General features: G+C 33.7%; 1 protein-coding gene across 1 annotated transcript; it reads right to left on the bottom strand.

Annotated features, from left to right (window-relative positions):
* Positions 1-15,523, bottom strand: LOC114329824 (DNA repair protein complementing XP-C cells homolog). The gene is made up of 7 exons (XM_028279075.2): positions 15,335-15,523; positions 11,225-13,752; positions 10,272-10,513; positions 9,618-9,843; positions 8,795-8,963; positions 8,565-8,719; positions 1-7,622 (listed from the first exon to the last, which is right to left on the bottom strand). The coding sequence occupies exons 2-7, from the start codon at positions 13,736-13,738 to the stop codon at positions 7,422-7,424; spliced, it is 3,507 nt and encodes a 1,168-aa protein (XP_028134876.2). The 5' UTR covers positions 13,739-13,752; positions 15,335-15,523; the 3' UTR covers positions 1-7,421.
* Between the last annotated feature and the right edge of the window lie 95 nt (positions 15,524-15,618).

The following is a 15,618-nucleotide window of genomic DNA, read 5'->3' as shown; positions in this document are numbered from 1 at the left end:
CACATTTCAAAACGTTTATTACAAAAGTATTAAAGGCGAACAATCAGCCCTGTTAAATATATAAAAACAATATACAAAAACAAACATAAAAAGTATAATCGTAAATAAAAATACTAGATCCTTTGTAAAACGTATATTTAAAATTCTCTAAATAAGGGTTACATTACATCACAGAACGTTTTCGGATGGAAAATTCATCATCAATGTTAATAAAAGCCAATAATGTGCATGCCTGAGCACTGAATACCATTATTGGCTTTTAATGACACTGATGATGGATTTTTTAACCCGAAAACGTTCTGTGATGTAATGTAACCCTTATTTAGGGAATTTTAAATATACTTTTTACAAAGTATCTAGTATTTTTGTGATTTATGGTATACAGCCAACTACAGGAATTTTATTTTCCTCGTAGGTTTTTTATAAATGTAAATAGTACACACACAGAAAACACTTGCAAGTAACTAAGAGATATTGATTAGCAGTTGATTGCAGTGAGCACGTATAAAGGTTGGAATAAATTTATTTTTTCTTGAATGAGCGATTTTGAAAATAAATCCCGAAACAGGTCGATTTTTATTTTTAAACTAGTGATTTTACTGCACCGCACTCAATTGTTTTTGTTCCTCCTATTTTATCGTATCTCCCTCCAATATTTTTCTTGGCTTCCTCTATTTTCTTCTGGCATCTTTCAATTTCTTCCAACATCTTCTAATTTTTACTGACTCCCTCCAATATTTTTTTTAATTAAATTAATTTACACAAAAAGAAGAATTTATGTAAATTATTTAATTTATTTATTTATTTAAAAACAATATTTATTTGTCAAATAAACATTTTTTCCTGTTTTCTGACAGCAGTAAAATGTAGGTATGTTTGAATTAAATAAATTACATGCATTCTTCTTTTTGTCCCAATTAATTTAATTACATTTTTTTGAAACCCTATATAAATAATTGTGTTAAATGTTTATATTACTGAATGGAGAATTAAATAACCTTTCAAATGAGTTAACACACGACCCTCTATTCTCATTGAAAAAATATCGATTATGTCATCTGGCCCAGATGGATAACGTCACTAGTATGATATACACTGCGGTGCAAAAAAATCGATCCACTAAAAATTTGGTCATTTTTGATGTTTCGAATTTCCTAAACCTGTTGTCCGATTTAAGTGTTTTTTTACCACGTTATAGCCTTATTCATTGACAATATCTCTGTAATAATATTGTTGCTAGACAGTCAAACTATTATTGTATACCGGGTGTACGAATCAAACTGTGTTTTTTTCTCAAAGTTCGCATCACCCTGTGGACTATTCTGGCATTTATAAAATACTGAAATTAAAACCCAACTATAGCCTCAGGTTTTTTTAACACTTTGTCTTTCGATTCATTCGCTTATGTTGGATAATAAAAAAGTTAGGTACTTTAACAACTGGCCATGTTCGTCATCAGTACAGGGTGTTTCTAAAATATTTGCACAAAACTTTAAGGGGATATTGTACATGAGAAAATAATGACAATTTGCTTTATAATCATATGTCCGCAAACGCTTCGTTTCCGAGATACGGGATGTTCAATTTTTTGAAGTTATACTTCTTTACGCGCGATGAGGGTGAATTTTTATATGTTAAAACCAGGCACATACGCATCACCCAGGCGCATACGCGCATTATAACTTTGTGTTGATTGGATGTTCAAATGACATGTCAAAAATTATCCAATATGGCAGCTGTAGAACACCTGTGGTTTGGAGGTAAAGGTAAACAAATGTATAATATATTAGTTTTATTGTTGTGAGGACAGAAACAAAAAAGTTTATAATATTGTAGTGACTTTTAAATCGTTTTTAAAAGCAACAGGTACGTAATAATTGTTAATATATCATGGGTATAAACCTACCTGTTTGATCTGCCAAAATACATAGTATGTAATACTTTTATTTATATAATTTGATTACCATCAAAATTTATATCAATATTCACCTAATATATTGTTTTCTTACTCTATGTTTTGTTGTATTTTTTCAATTCTAAATCATTTTCACTTCAAAATTAAAATAATTTGATCAATTTTCAAAATATCACAAGTTTAATGACGTTCTACACCTTCGGCAAAGAATTAAGGATTTGCATGAAATTTTAGTATGTTATAGTTTACTTCAAAAAACTAAGACTTATGTTTTACCGTGCCGTTTAATTACTATTAAGGGTCAAAGTTAAATTTTAACATGGGCTCTTATGGGAATTCTTAAAAAGTTAATAACTTTTGACCCAAATTTACGATTTTTAATTATTTGTGCTTAAATTAAAGGTATTTTTGTAAGGAATAACATATTAAAAAATGAGGATTGTTTACCGTACCATTATTAAATAAAAGTGAAATTACTGTTTCGAAATTTAACAAAGTTGGTAGTAGTGAGATCAGCTGCACTCATAATTATATCCGAAAGTTACGTGTCAATCAAATGAGCCTCGATGGTCTAGTTGTTGAGCGTTCGGTCAGAGATCGAAACGTCCCGGGTTCCAATCCTCTACGATTCATTTTTTTTTTAGTTGTTTTGATAAAATTTTTTTGAAAGTGGTAGATAAGAAAGTTAGTTTAATATTTAAATAGAATACAATTACTTACTACAATAAGAAAGTTAGTTTAATATTTAAATAGAATACAATTACTTCGTTAAAGTATCCCGAATGAAGTACGTGCCTCCTAGTGGCGGGATACGGGCAACAATACATTGGCTTATAGGGCAGTCCTTACAGTAGGGATCCTGGCCTATACAGAAAAATGCAGGCGGGTGTGGGGTAATACTGCACTTTGGTTGCATTGGTGGTGTATTGGCTAAACGTGCAGGACAGGGCAGGGTATGGTGCTGATAGAAAAGGCATTCAGGCATCAAATATCCAAAAATCTTTTCAGGCCATAATAATGAAAAGACCTTCTCCAAACGAAATAAAAACTTATACTGAAATGATGGCATCTCCTGAGGTAAAATGTTCCGGAAGTAAAATGAGCCTCCATTCGGATCTCCGGGTGAGGACTATCTCAGGGGGAACACCATTGCAGGTTAGAAAAATCAGGATAGGGTCTTGGAATCTTGGTAGTCTTACAGGTAAGAGTCTGGAGTTAGTGGATGCGCTCAAACGAAGAAGAGTTCAAATTGCTTGTATTCAAGAAACTAGGTGGAAAGGACAAAGGGCGAAAGAACTAGGTGATGGATATAAATTGTGGTATGTAGGGAGTAGTAACACTAGAAATGGAGTTGGTATAATTGCTGATAGTGAAATGAAAGATAACGTAGTAGATGTTGTAAGAACGAGTGATAGAATGATTTCAGTGAAATTTGTAATTGATAAAGAGGTATTGAATGTTGTGTGTGTGTATGCTCCTCAAACAGGTCTGGGTGAGAATGAAAGAAGAGCTTTCTATGATCAATTGGGAGACATACTGAGTGATATTCCAGCGGAGGAGAAAGTTATAATAGGAGGTGATTTCAATGCACATGTGGGCCAAGCCAAGACAGGATATGAAACAATACATGGGGGATTAGGCTTTGGAACTAGAAATGAAGCTGGAGATGACATGCTAGAATTAGCAACAGCATTGGATATGGCGATTGTTAACACATTCTTTAAAAAGAGAGAAACTCAACTTATTACCTACAAAAGTGGACAACATCAATCCCAAATAGACTACTTCATGATAAGGAAAGAAGACATACGTGAATGCAAGGACTGCAAGGTAATAGTTAGTGAGACAGTAAGCCAACAACATAAGCTGCTTGTTCTGGACATCGAAGTAAAAAGCGAAACTAAACAAAAATATCGGAGAGGACCACAAAAAATCAAGTGGTGGATGCTAAAAGATGAGAAGGAAGGTCTATTCAGGGAAAGAATAGTAGAAAAAATATGTTGGAACTTGGAACATGAAAGGAAGCCCTAACACAATTTGGAGAAAAATGGCCAATATTATTAGAGAGACGGCTATTGAAATACTTGGGAAAACGTCAGGAAAGAAGTTTGAAGATAAAGAGACTTGGTGGTGGTCAAATGAAGTACAAGGAAACATAAAAGAGAAGAGAAAATTATATAAAAAGTGGCAAGAAACCAGATCGGACATAGATCTTCAAAACTATATGGTCGCCAAAAAGGAAGCGAAAGTAGCAGTAGCAAAAGCTAAAGCAGAAGCGTATTCAAACCTATACGATCAACTTGATACCAGGGAAGGCGAAACGAAGATATATAAAATAGCCAAACAGAGAGCAAAGAAATCAAAAGATTTTAATCAGATTAGATGTATCCGAGATGAAAATAATAAAATACTAGTTCACGAAAGGGATGTCAAAAAGAGATGGAGAAAGTACTTTGACAGCTTATTAAATGAAGAATTTGACAGACAGCCTGTAGAGTCAACGGAGACAGTAGCAGCAATGGTCACCAGAATAACCAACGAGGAAGTGGCTCAAGCGCTTCAAAAAATAAAGAAAGGAAAAGCGGTAGGACCAGATGATATTCCTGGGGAAGTATGGAGAGCATTGGGAGAGACAGGAACAAGGTGGCTAGCAGGTCTATTTAATAGAATTATGGAAGTTGGACAAATGCCAGACGAATGGAGAAGCAGTATACTGGTACCTGTTTACAAAAACAAGGGAGATATACAACAATGTACAAACTACAGGGCTATAAAACTGCTTAGCCACACCATGAAAATATGGGAAAGAGTAATTGATAGACGGATACGTGAAGAAACCGAAATATCCGAGAATCAATTTGGCTTTATGCAGGGTAGATCAACAACAGATGCAATTTTCATTATAAGGCAGTTGATGGAAAAATACAGGAGTAAAGAAACAAACGCTCATATGGTATTCATTGATCTTGAGAAAGCATATGATAGAGTTCCTCGAGAGATTCTGTGGTGGGCACTCAATAAGAAAGGAGTCCCTGGTGAATATGTAAAGATTGTGAGGGATATGTATGAGGGAGTAACGACTAGTGTTAGGACAGGTGTGGGAGAGACTGATAAATTTCATGTGAAAGTAGGATTGCATCAAGGTTCTGTGCTTAGTCCGTATTTATTCTCATTAGTTTTGGACCAGATAACAGCGAAAATACAGGGGAACATTCCATGGTGCTTAATGTATGCTGATGATGTCGTGTTAGTAGGAAATAGTGAAAGAGACTTCGAACAAAAACTGGAACAGTGGAGACAAGCTCTGGAGGAAAAAGGTTTAAAACTTAGTAGGACAAAAACAGAGTATTTGGAATGTTCATTTAAAGATGGAGCTACTACAAATAAAATGGTATCTTTGGATGGTGAAATGATTGTAAAAAGCAATAGTTTTAAGTACCTAGGATCGGTATTACAGAGTAATGGAGAAATAGATGGAGATGCATGCAGTAGAATTAGGGCTGGATGGATGAAGTGGAAAGAAGCGAGTGGTGTGTTGTGTGACAGAAAAATTCCAATGAAGCTGAAGGGAAAATTCTATAAAACAGCCATAAGACCAGCTATGATGTACGGAACTGAATGTTGGGCAGTGAAAAAGAAAGAGGAACAGCGAATGCATGTGGCGGAAATGAGAATGCTTAGATGGATGAGTGGAGTGACAAAGAAGGATAAAATTAGAAATGAGTATATTAGGGGAAGTCTAGGTGTGGCACCAATTGATGCCAAAATGAGAGAGCATAGGTTAAGATGGTTTGGTCATGTTCAACGTCGAGACGTTAACCACCCAATACGAAGAATAGCTGAAGTGCAGATTCCTGGAAGGAGTAGGAGAGGAAGACCAAAGAAGAGCTGGGGGGAGACGATAAGGCAGGACATGTTGGTAAAGGGGATTAACATTGATATGGCCCAAGATAGAATTGTGTGGAGAAATGCAATTAGGGAAGCCGACCCCGCATAGGGATAAGGCAAAGAGAATGATGATGACAATTACTTCGTTAAAATTATATAATAGAAGTATAACTTCTTACGTGCGTACAAAGTACACACACATTCTTTTTTTTTACAAACTGATGATTTACTTATTGCTTTAAAACCAATTGAGATGTGCAAATCAAATTTGGTGGGTTTTAAGACGTAGTTATTGCACATTTTTTGACATACAATTAAGAATTTAATATTCACCAGTGGCGCGGAAACGGGTATTATGACCGATAATATTACCCGTACGCACGCCAATGGTGAATATAAAATTCTTAATTGTATGTCAAAAAATGTGCAATAACTATGTTTTAAAGCCCACCGAATTTGATCTGCATATCTCAACTGGTTTTAAAGCAATAAATAAATCGTCAGTTTGCAAAGAAAACTGAACGTCCCGTATCTCGGAAACGAAGCGCTTGCGGACATATGATTATAAAGCAAATTGCCATTACTTTCTCATGTAAAATTACCCCTTAAAGTTTGTCGCACTTATTTAGAAACACCCTGTACTGATGACGAACCTGGCCAGTTGTTAAAGTACCTAACTTCTTTATTATTCAACATAAGCGAATTAATTGAAAGACAAAATGTTAAGAAAACCTAAGGCTATGGTTGGGTTTTAATGTCAGTATTTTAAAAATGCTAAAATAGTCCACAGGGTGATGCGAACTTTGAGAAAAAAACAGTTTGATTCGTACACCCGGTATACAATGACAGTTTAGCTGTCTAGCAACAATATTATTACATCGATATTGTCAGTGGATAAGGCTATAACGTGGTACAAAAACACTTAAATCGGACAACAGGTTTAGGAAATTCGAAATATCAAAAATGACCAAATTTTTAGTTGATCGATTTTTTTGCACCGCAGTGTATATGCCAAAAAATCATAATTTAAAAATAAAAATGGAACTGTTGTTCTGAAGCTGTTTTAAGATATATGTATTTCTGAAACGTTAATAAAATCATTTTTTTGGTAAAATTATGGCTTATTTCCCATTGAAAATAGTTGATTATAAAAATCGAACTGTTTCGGGATTTATTTCCAAAATTGTTCTTTCACGAAAAAGTGAATTTATTCCAACCTTTACGTGTTCACTGTATAAGACGAGATAGATATAAAAATGAAATATAAATGACTGTATAGAATGAATAATTTGCCGACAGTATATAAAAGAAACGGTATTTGAAAACGGCAAATAAAAAGAAATAGAAGACAACCAAATAGACTGGAGAAACTACTAAATCCAAATATCACGAATGAAGTGAATAATACAAAGACTGAAAAGTACAACAGAAATCTTGAAGACAAAAAATGCCAAAAATAAAAGAAATTTCTGGAAGAATGTGAATTTTCTTCCAGTCGGAAACTCACTTTTGTTTTATGATTAGAATCAGGTACAAAATAACTTTTAACAACTAAACAATACTGGTACAACTATTGGCGAAATTCAATGTGAATTACTATTGAATTCCTATAAGCCCTTCAACTTTTTTTATTTCCCTTTGTACTTTTATTTGCACCGGCATTTTTCTTTCCCTTTTCACTTTGCGATGGTTCTCCACCAAAGTCGTATCTCGCTTTCAGCCGCTCCCTAATGAGCAGGCCTTTGATCAATCGCTTCCAGTTGGTATATACACGCTTCTCTATTTTTTCGTTTTCTTTTTTCTCCATCTCTTCTCGATCCTAAAAACAAAATTATTTTAGATAATGCCTATAATAAAAAATCTCAATAAAAGAGGAAGAACTGGAAGTAGCAATAAAAACGTAAGTATGATAAAGCACCTGGAGTGGATGGAACAACAACTATCTATCTATCTAATTGGCCTTCTTCGGTCCATCTTTGGACATAGGCCTCCCCAATCCTTTTCCATTCTTTTCAGTCTGTCGCTATAGTCAACCACTTAGAACCCACATGCTTCTTGATATCACCTGCCCATTGCATTTGGAGCCTTGTCTATATTCCTACGGTCTCCAATTTATAAGAATTTTGTTGAATCGATCTTCTTTTTGTCTTGTATTGTATCCCGCAAATCTCCATTTCAATTTTGCAGCTTCTTGCCTAACTTCCTTCACTTTTGTTTTCTCTTTTATCCACTCGTTTCTCGTTTTATCCATTAGTCTTATGTGCAACATTTGTCTTTCCATGGTTCTTAGTGTTTTTATGATTTTATCCATGTTTGCTTTTGTAAACGTCCACGTTTGAGAGCCATAAGTGAGAACAGAGAGTATGCATTGACTGTATACCTTGGTCTTAAGATGTTCTGGCAGTCTAACTCGTCAAACAAAACAAAATATATTACAGAATAGGAGAAACAAGAGAAGAACTTAATGTAGAAATTTATCACACAATGAACAAAACTTTATCATACAATGAACAAAAAATTTATATATAGAGAAGAAATATCACGGAATACGAAAATGAAAGTTTTCAAAGCAATATATAGACCTGTTCTGACTTTTTTTTTTTAACTAAGTTAATGGCACTGGCGTAGCCAAAAGGCCAGTGTTCTGACTTTTGACAGCGAATCATGGGTACTAACAGACCGGCAAAAGAGCTACAGGCTATAGAGATGAAGTTTTTAAGTAGATTTAAAGGTGTTACCAAATTGGATAGTGAATACTTACTTGTTCCCATGCAGCTATCAAAACATCGGTAAACTCCTCACAAACAACAAATCCATCATAAACTGGGTGGCTCCATCCTCCATGGAAGTCGAACCCAACTATAGCGGAAGCGCAATCAATATTCAATTTTTTAGCAACTTTGTTCAATCCAGGCACTGCAAAAATATATGTCAATTAAAATAACTCTGTACAACAATGAAAAAAGATCCGCATTATTTTTTAGTACTTACGTTGTAGATGTACAGTCTTTTTCGGTAACATACATTTCTTGAATAGTTCAACGTTGCCAAAAGCATTTCTTGGAACAACTCCGTTTTCAGCGGTTGGTGGATCGTAGTCTGTCGTTTGCCATGGGCCATAGATTTCCAATAACTGGTCTGTTACCACGGAATTGGACAACTAAAAATATAGTAAGAGTAAGAGAATATTATGTTACAATTTTTGAAGTCAACCAGATGTTGGCAGAAATACCAAGTGATCATCAATTGGTATTGTGCAAAATCTGAATAAAAATACATATTTATGATAATAAAACATCATAATACATCACAAAGATAAAAATCTAAAGCTTACAGGATGACTCCACAAGATACCTATTCCAAAAAAATAATAATAGAAAGAAGCAGAAACATATATATCACAGAAACTTATAGTCGAAGAAAGCTGGGCAAAAATTAAGTCTAATATCTTAGCCTCAGCCAAGAAAGTACTTGGTGAAAGAAATATAAAAATAGATCGTTCTCAATTTTTACACAAACGGGGCAATATTCATAGCCCATGATGAAGATAGTTCGCAAAGATTAGTCCATAGATTTAACATACAAGCAAAAGAATTCAATATGACAATATTTTCTCTGAAAACTAAAACAATAGTACCTAATCAACAAAGAACTAATCAATGAAAAACAGAAAAAGTGTAAATAGTGAAGTAGAGGTCTCACAATATAAACCTAGACCACACCCTAAGACTAAACATCTTCCTGAGGGGAAAGACCATGTTGAGGAGTATACAATCATCCCCTCACAAAATATCTTATGAAGAGACAACCTTACCTTATCATACTTAGGTCGAGCCTTGACAATCTTGTACGGTTTTTCACCAGGTTTAACAACTTTGGCATCCTTCAGCCAAATATCCCTCGATTTGCAAATATAGACGCAATTTCTGGGATATACTGCTTCGCCTCGTACATAGCCCAAAGGAACTTGATCAGGTGGATAGATGGCTTCGAATTTTAGAACATGTCTTTGTAGAGCATATAGAGGATGATTTTTATACCTGTAATATAAATATAAGCTTTATACCACAATATAAACATGCCACAGAAAAAAAATATCATCATCATCATCATTAGGGCCTTTTTGCAGCTCTTAGAGCTTTCTGATTCACTTATTGCGGTGATCATTCAGCATTCTTCTTGTGTATTATGTATTATCAAAGTTTGTTGTATGACTTGGCTTTCGTTACAATTTTCTTCCTTATTTCGATCTTTGCATAGGTCTCTCCAGTTTCTCACTTTCAGGATTTTGATATCTCTCATGACCTGGTCCTCCCATCTCTCTCTGGGTCTTCCCCTTGGTCTTTTAGTTTCTGGCTTCCATTTGGTGACCTTCTTAATCAGTAGGTCATTTTTTTTTCTTTCTGTGTATTATGGAAGATGTTCTACATCTGATTGATTAACATATTAAAATAATATAAACACTTACTCTGCTATCGACTTTGGTAATGGCTGATCGAACAGCTGTTTGTTCAAATCAGCATCTTCTTCCTTACTCCTGGCAGTGCTTTTTTCCTTGAAAGGTCTTATAGAGGACTCCCACCAATTGGAATCTATTCTTAATTTTCGTGTAACGGTATTGAAGCTTTTGCAGTAACGCATACTAACATCTTTGATGGTGTGATCATTGTTCCAAGCTACTACATAACTTACTGGGTGAGTTGCTCTCATCTAAAAAAACGAATGTGTGTGTACTTTGTATGCACGTACGAAGTTATTCTTCTATTATATAATTTTAACGAAGTAAATATACTCAACAGGTTATTTGTATTCTATTTAAAACTAACTTTCTTATCTACCACTTTCAAAATTTTTTTATTAAAACAACCAAAAATAAAAAAAATGAATCGTCCAGGATTGGAACCCGGGACTTTTCGATGTCTGACCGAACGCTCAACAACTAGACCACCGAGTCTCCTGTAATTGACACGTAAGTTTCGGATATAATTATTTCGGATATAATTTTATCACGATACCGGTGGTATCGTGATAAAAATGTTATAATTATATATTTTTTTACCTTACTACAGAAGAAGAGAAATTCAAAGACACAAAAATTATAATAAATAATACATTTACTAAAAACACTAATATATTCTTTTAATGACTTATTTGCGCTGATACAGATACTATCTTGAAAGATTAGAAACGAACTACATACTGTCTGTGTGCGCATGCGCGCAGATTTATGAAAAATTTTACTCTCAATCGCGCCTAAAGAAGAATAACTTCAAAAATGTATATTGTATAGCTGCAGCCATTAAATAGTTTAATTCTTACATATCTAGTAGTATCTTTTTTTAATTGATCTCTCATTTAAATGCATAGTTTACATCAAAGTTACGTTATCAGTCAGGATTTATGAATACAAATCATACTTACATAGAGTTCATTTACACAGTGCACCTGCCCTCGAATAACATCCGCTGTTATCCACTTTTCTTCGCTTTCTAAATAGACTTCAAGCCAAACGTCATTACCTTTCTTCTTTTTGCCTTCTTCACCACTATCTGATAATATCGGGTGACCAGGTCCTACTCTATTCACCTTTACTCTCTTTTTAACTTTGGGTTTAGGAACAAAATATTCGATATCGCTGTCACTGTCGTGATGTTTTTTTTTAATGGGACTTGGCAAGTAATCACTATCTGAACTGCTGTCATGATTTTGCGATTTTCTTTTATTCACCAATTTACCTCTATCCATATGTTTTTGCTCAATTATTCTGCCTTTTATTAAATTTATTATATCATTCTTAACATCGAAAGGATTACCGATTTTTGATGTTGATGGCTGACTTAACTTTGCAAAATTGGGTTTCTTGATTGGAGATCTCTTCGATGGACTTGGAGAGAAGTCATCTTCTGAATCATTATTATTATTAACCTTTACACGACTACGGGAGTCTTTGGCAGAATTGACCTTGGCATTTGATTCATTTTTCAGCTTTCGTAAATTAGGTTTCCGAGTATTTGATACTGTTTTGGGGATTGTGTCGTTAGCTCCATCCAACTGTGGAATATTTTTTTCTGTGCTTCGTCTACTTCTCCTTGAGCGCATTTTTGAGACTGAAGTTGAAGGTTTAGGTTGAGTTATTGTTGTCCCTACGGATTCCTTATTCTCAGTAACTGAACTTTTAGACTCAGATTCCTCGTCTACCTTTAAAGATTCTTTCTTACTACTTTTGCTAGATTTACTTTCTTTAGTTGTCTGTACTGTCTCCTTATGTGACATTTTTGAGGAAGTTCGTGTATTATTATCCTTTGTGTTATCCTTTTTATTTCCTTTATTAACTATTTTAGTTTCTTCAACTTTCCCTCCTTTCATTTTATTAGTTTTGAGTTCTGTTGTTTCTCTTTCTTTCTTTGGTTTACTGCTTAATATTTGTTCTTCCTTCGCTGGCTTTTTATTTTTATCAGAAACAGAATTTCTACTACTTTCCTGAGGTTCTTTATGCTTATTTTGGTCTTTTTTCTGACTGGTATCTTTAGTAGCCTTCTCTTTACCTAATTTGCTGACTTTCTGAATCCCTTCTTTGGCCTTTTTAAGTTTAACGTCTTCACTATTAATCTGTTTGGTTTTGCCTTCTGATTTGCTATTGCTTTTATTATGAGATTTATTCAATTGTGCTGATTTGTTGCTTGGTAACTTCTTGGCATCTGATTTGCTATTGCTTTTATTATGAGATTTATTCAATTGGCCTGTTTTGCTGCTTGGTAACTTCTTGGTGGATTCTTTCGTAGACAAAGAATGTAATTCACTAGAGGGTGGTCGTAATGGTTCCACTTGTAATGAGAGTACCATTCGGCATTGTATTCCCAACGATCTTAAAATAGCAATGAAAATCAAAACAAACATCTTTTTGTCATATGATTCTTTCTTCATCATCTGAAGACTTAAAGCTTTTTTTAAAGGCAACTGTTGCGCAGGATCCTTCTCTTTTAGTTTTATTGTTCTTTTGTACCATTGGACAATTTGTTCTAGATAACTTAGATCTACACGATCAGAAGGATAACATTTGTCAGATGGTAATAGAGATAATGCAACGCTTAAAATATCTGAACTTGATATTACGGAGTTGACAAAATTTCCGTGAGCTAGCCAGCATAATAGATGCACTTTGTGAACATAAAGTTGATTTTCTTTGCGTATTCTATTAAGCCTTCTTTTCATGGCTGCAATTAAATCAGTACCTTTCTTGTTTCTACAATGTTCCGGCATTGCACCTATTCTTATTTCAATGTCTTTTTTAGGTACTACAGATTTTTCCTCCTGATCTTTTTGTTTTACTTCTTCCCATTCCTCCCCATCTGTGGTTTCAAAATCACTTGAATGTAAATCTTCTTCCCTTATATTTTCTAAAGTTAACTGTTTTGATTCACCTGAAGCTAGAATATTTGATATGTCAACGTTTTTTTCTTCGATCTTCTTTTTAGCATTATATTTTTCAACAATTAATTTGGCTTCTTCTATATTCTTCGTAAAGTCTTCCAACTGCTTAAAATTTAGCTGTTGAGATGCTGTTGTCTCTTGTGTGGATATTTGACTTGTTGAAGCTTGTACATCATCTAAGTCTGACTCTGAATCTGACAACCGCGATGTGCCTACCTTTTCAAAAATACTTTTTTCAATTTTGCTAAATTCATCATTATTGCTGTCTTTCTTGAGATTAAAAAACTCTGAGGATAAGTCTAGTTTGTCGATGGGTTGCAGGTAGTTTTCAATATCACTTTCACTAGAAGAGGAATCATTGGTATTTTGTTTTTCTGTTACTGGGTGTTCAACTTTTTTCTTAGGAGTTACTTTGCATTTCTTAACTGGTGATTCGTCATCACTGCTTTCATCACTTTCAATTATCGCTGGTTTCTTTACAGACCTTCTCTTCTGTTGGTTCATCGTTTTGGATATTACTGAAAGAAATAATTATAATTAGGCACTAAATAAAATTAAAATTGGCTTCATTACAATAACAAAATATGATATATACAGCAAATATGACATAATGGAACATTCACCAAATATTATTCAGTCTTATTTCCATTTTTTAATCCATTTAATGCTGTGGATTAGTCTGAATATATTCTTTAGGCTGTTTTTCAAAGATTATTATGATTTTTTTATAAGACAAGCAAGGGTGGAGGCAAAAAATAAAGGAGGCCAAGGCTCAATTTTGGCTGTAGTGCCATAGAAGAAGAAGAAGAAGATTATGATTTTTTGGTTTTTCTACTATCTTTTCCACCTCTCAGGTTCTGAATCTTTTCCCTCCAGTTTGCAATTTCCATATTTGATATAATATCCTTTAGTAGTTGGTGTCTCCATCTTATTTTTGGTCTTCCTCTTAGTTTATTACTGTACAGGATTTTGGTCATTAGTCTGTACATCCGTTTCAGCAGATCCTCTCCTCCGTTGATCATTTCATCTGGCCCGGAGTTTTCTTTACTTTTCTACGAATCTATGAATTTTAGATAGTAAGATGAGTCTTCCTGTGCATCTTTATTATCTGTTATTTCTTCCTCTTCTGCATAATTTTTTCTTGGCTGCTTTTTTGAATAGATCCGTAAACTGTTTTTCCTAATCTTTTTGTTTATATTTATACTACCCTCTTAAGCCAAAATGACGTAACTTATTTTGCCATATTTGCGTAAAAGGTGTTTTAATATGGTGTTTACACCAATACGCATCAAATTTACTAAGCGAAACAGATGTATCTCGCTTTGTTGAATCACGTTTTATTCGAGATACATCTGTTTTGCTTAGTAAATTTGATGCGTATTGGTATAAACACCCTATTAAAAAACCTATATGGCAAAACGAGTTACGTCATTTTGGCTTAGGAGGGCAGTATGGTTGTTTTTGGTACTATATTGTTATTTTACATATTCAAACAGTGGTTTGTTGTAATTATTATTTATTTCTAACTGTTGCATTTGTTCAGAGATTAGTGTCTCTTTCTTTTTTTTTTGAAAAATGGCTTTGGCAGAGCCAATTAGCCAGACTTGTTTGTGATTGATTGCAGATTCATAGTCATAAATTTCTTATTTCATAACATAAGTACATACTAAAATATTATTTTTAGATACATAGGTACATTGTGTTGTTTTTTTTATTTTGTTTTTTTTAAATTATTTTACTAGTGTCTCTTTCATTCTCCTATGTGGCTGTTCTATTCCTGGCTACTTGATTTTCTGTTCGAATTTGTTCTAGTCGTTCCTGTCTTCCATTAACTAGCCATTTACTTTTTTAATTTGATTGTTGTGTGACATTCTTCATCAAACCTTTGGTTTTTTGTTTTCTTGTGGTTCTATTATTTGTTGAGTTTTATTATACTGTTTTATAATGTTCCATCCTGTTTCTATATCCTGGTTAATGTATCTTCTCAGTCTCTACCCCAACTCTTCAGCATAACTGTTGTTTTGTTTTTTGTGTTTTCTTTAAAACAATATCAGAATTTGATGTTTAATTTATTAAAATGCATATTTTCATTAAACTTACTGTTGTTATAGATTAACCTCTCTTCTTACGTTTTGACTTTCTTATTTGCACACTTTTCTAAAATAAAAAAATAGCCTTTGTACTTTTTATCGCTGCTTTTTACCAATTTTTACAAATAAAAAACAAAAATATATTATACCGCCAGAAACTTACACAATGTTGCGTAGTTCTTCTTCTTTTGGGTTTTTGGAGTAGCCGATAAAAATAAAAATAACCATTGACATTGACAATATGATAATGACAAGAAGAGATTTGGCAGCAGTGAATAGAAGGCGTATGAAACA

This window comes from Diabrotica virgifera, chromosome 5 (genome assembly GCF_917563875.1).
Source record: "Diabrotica virgifera virgifera chromosome 5, PGI_DIABVI_V3a".
NCBI lineage: Eukaryota > Metazoa > Arthropoda > Insecta > Coleoptera > Chrysomelidae > Diabrotica > Diabrotica virgifera.
The sequence above is the reverse complement of the archived record's forward strand: the minus strand, read 5'-3'. Positions and strand labels throughout refer to the sequence as shown.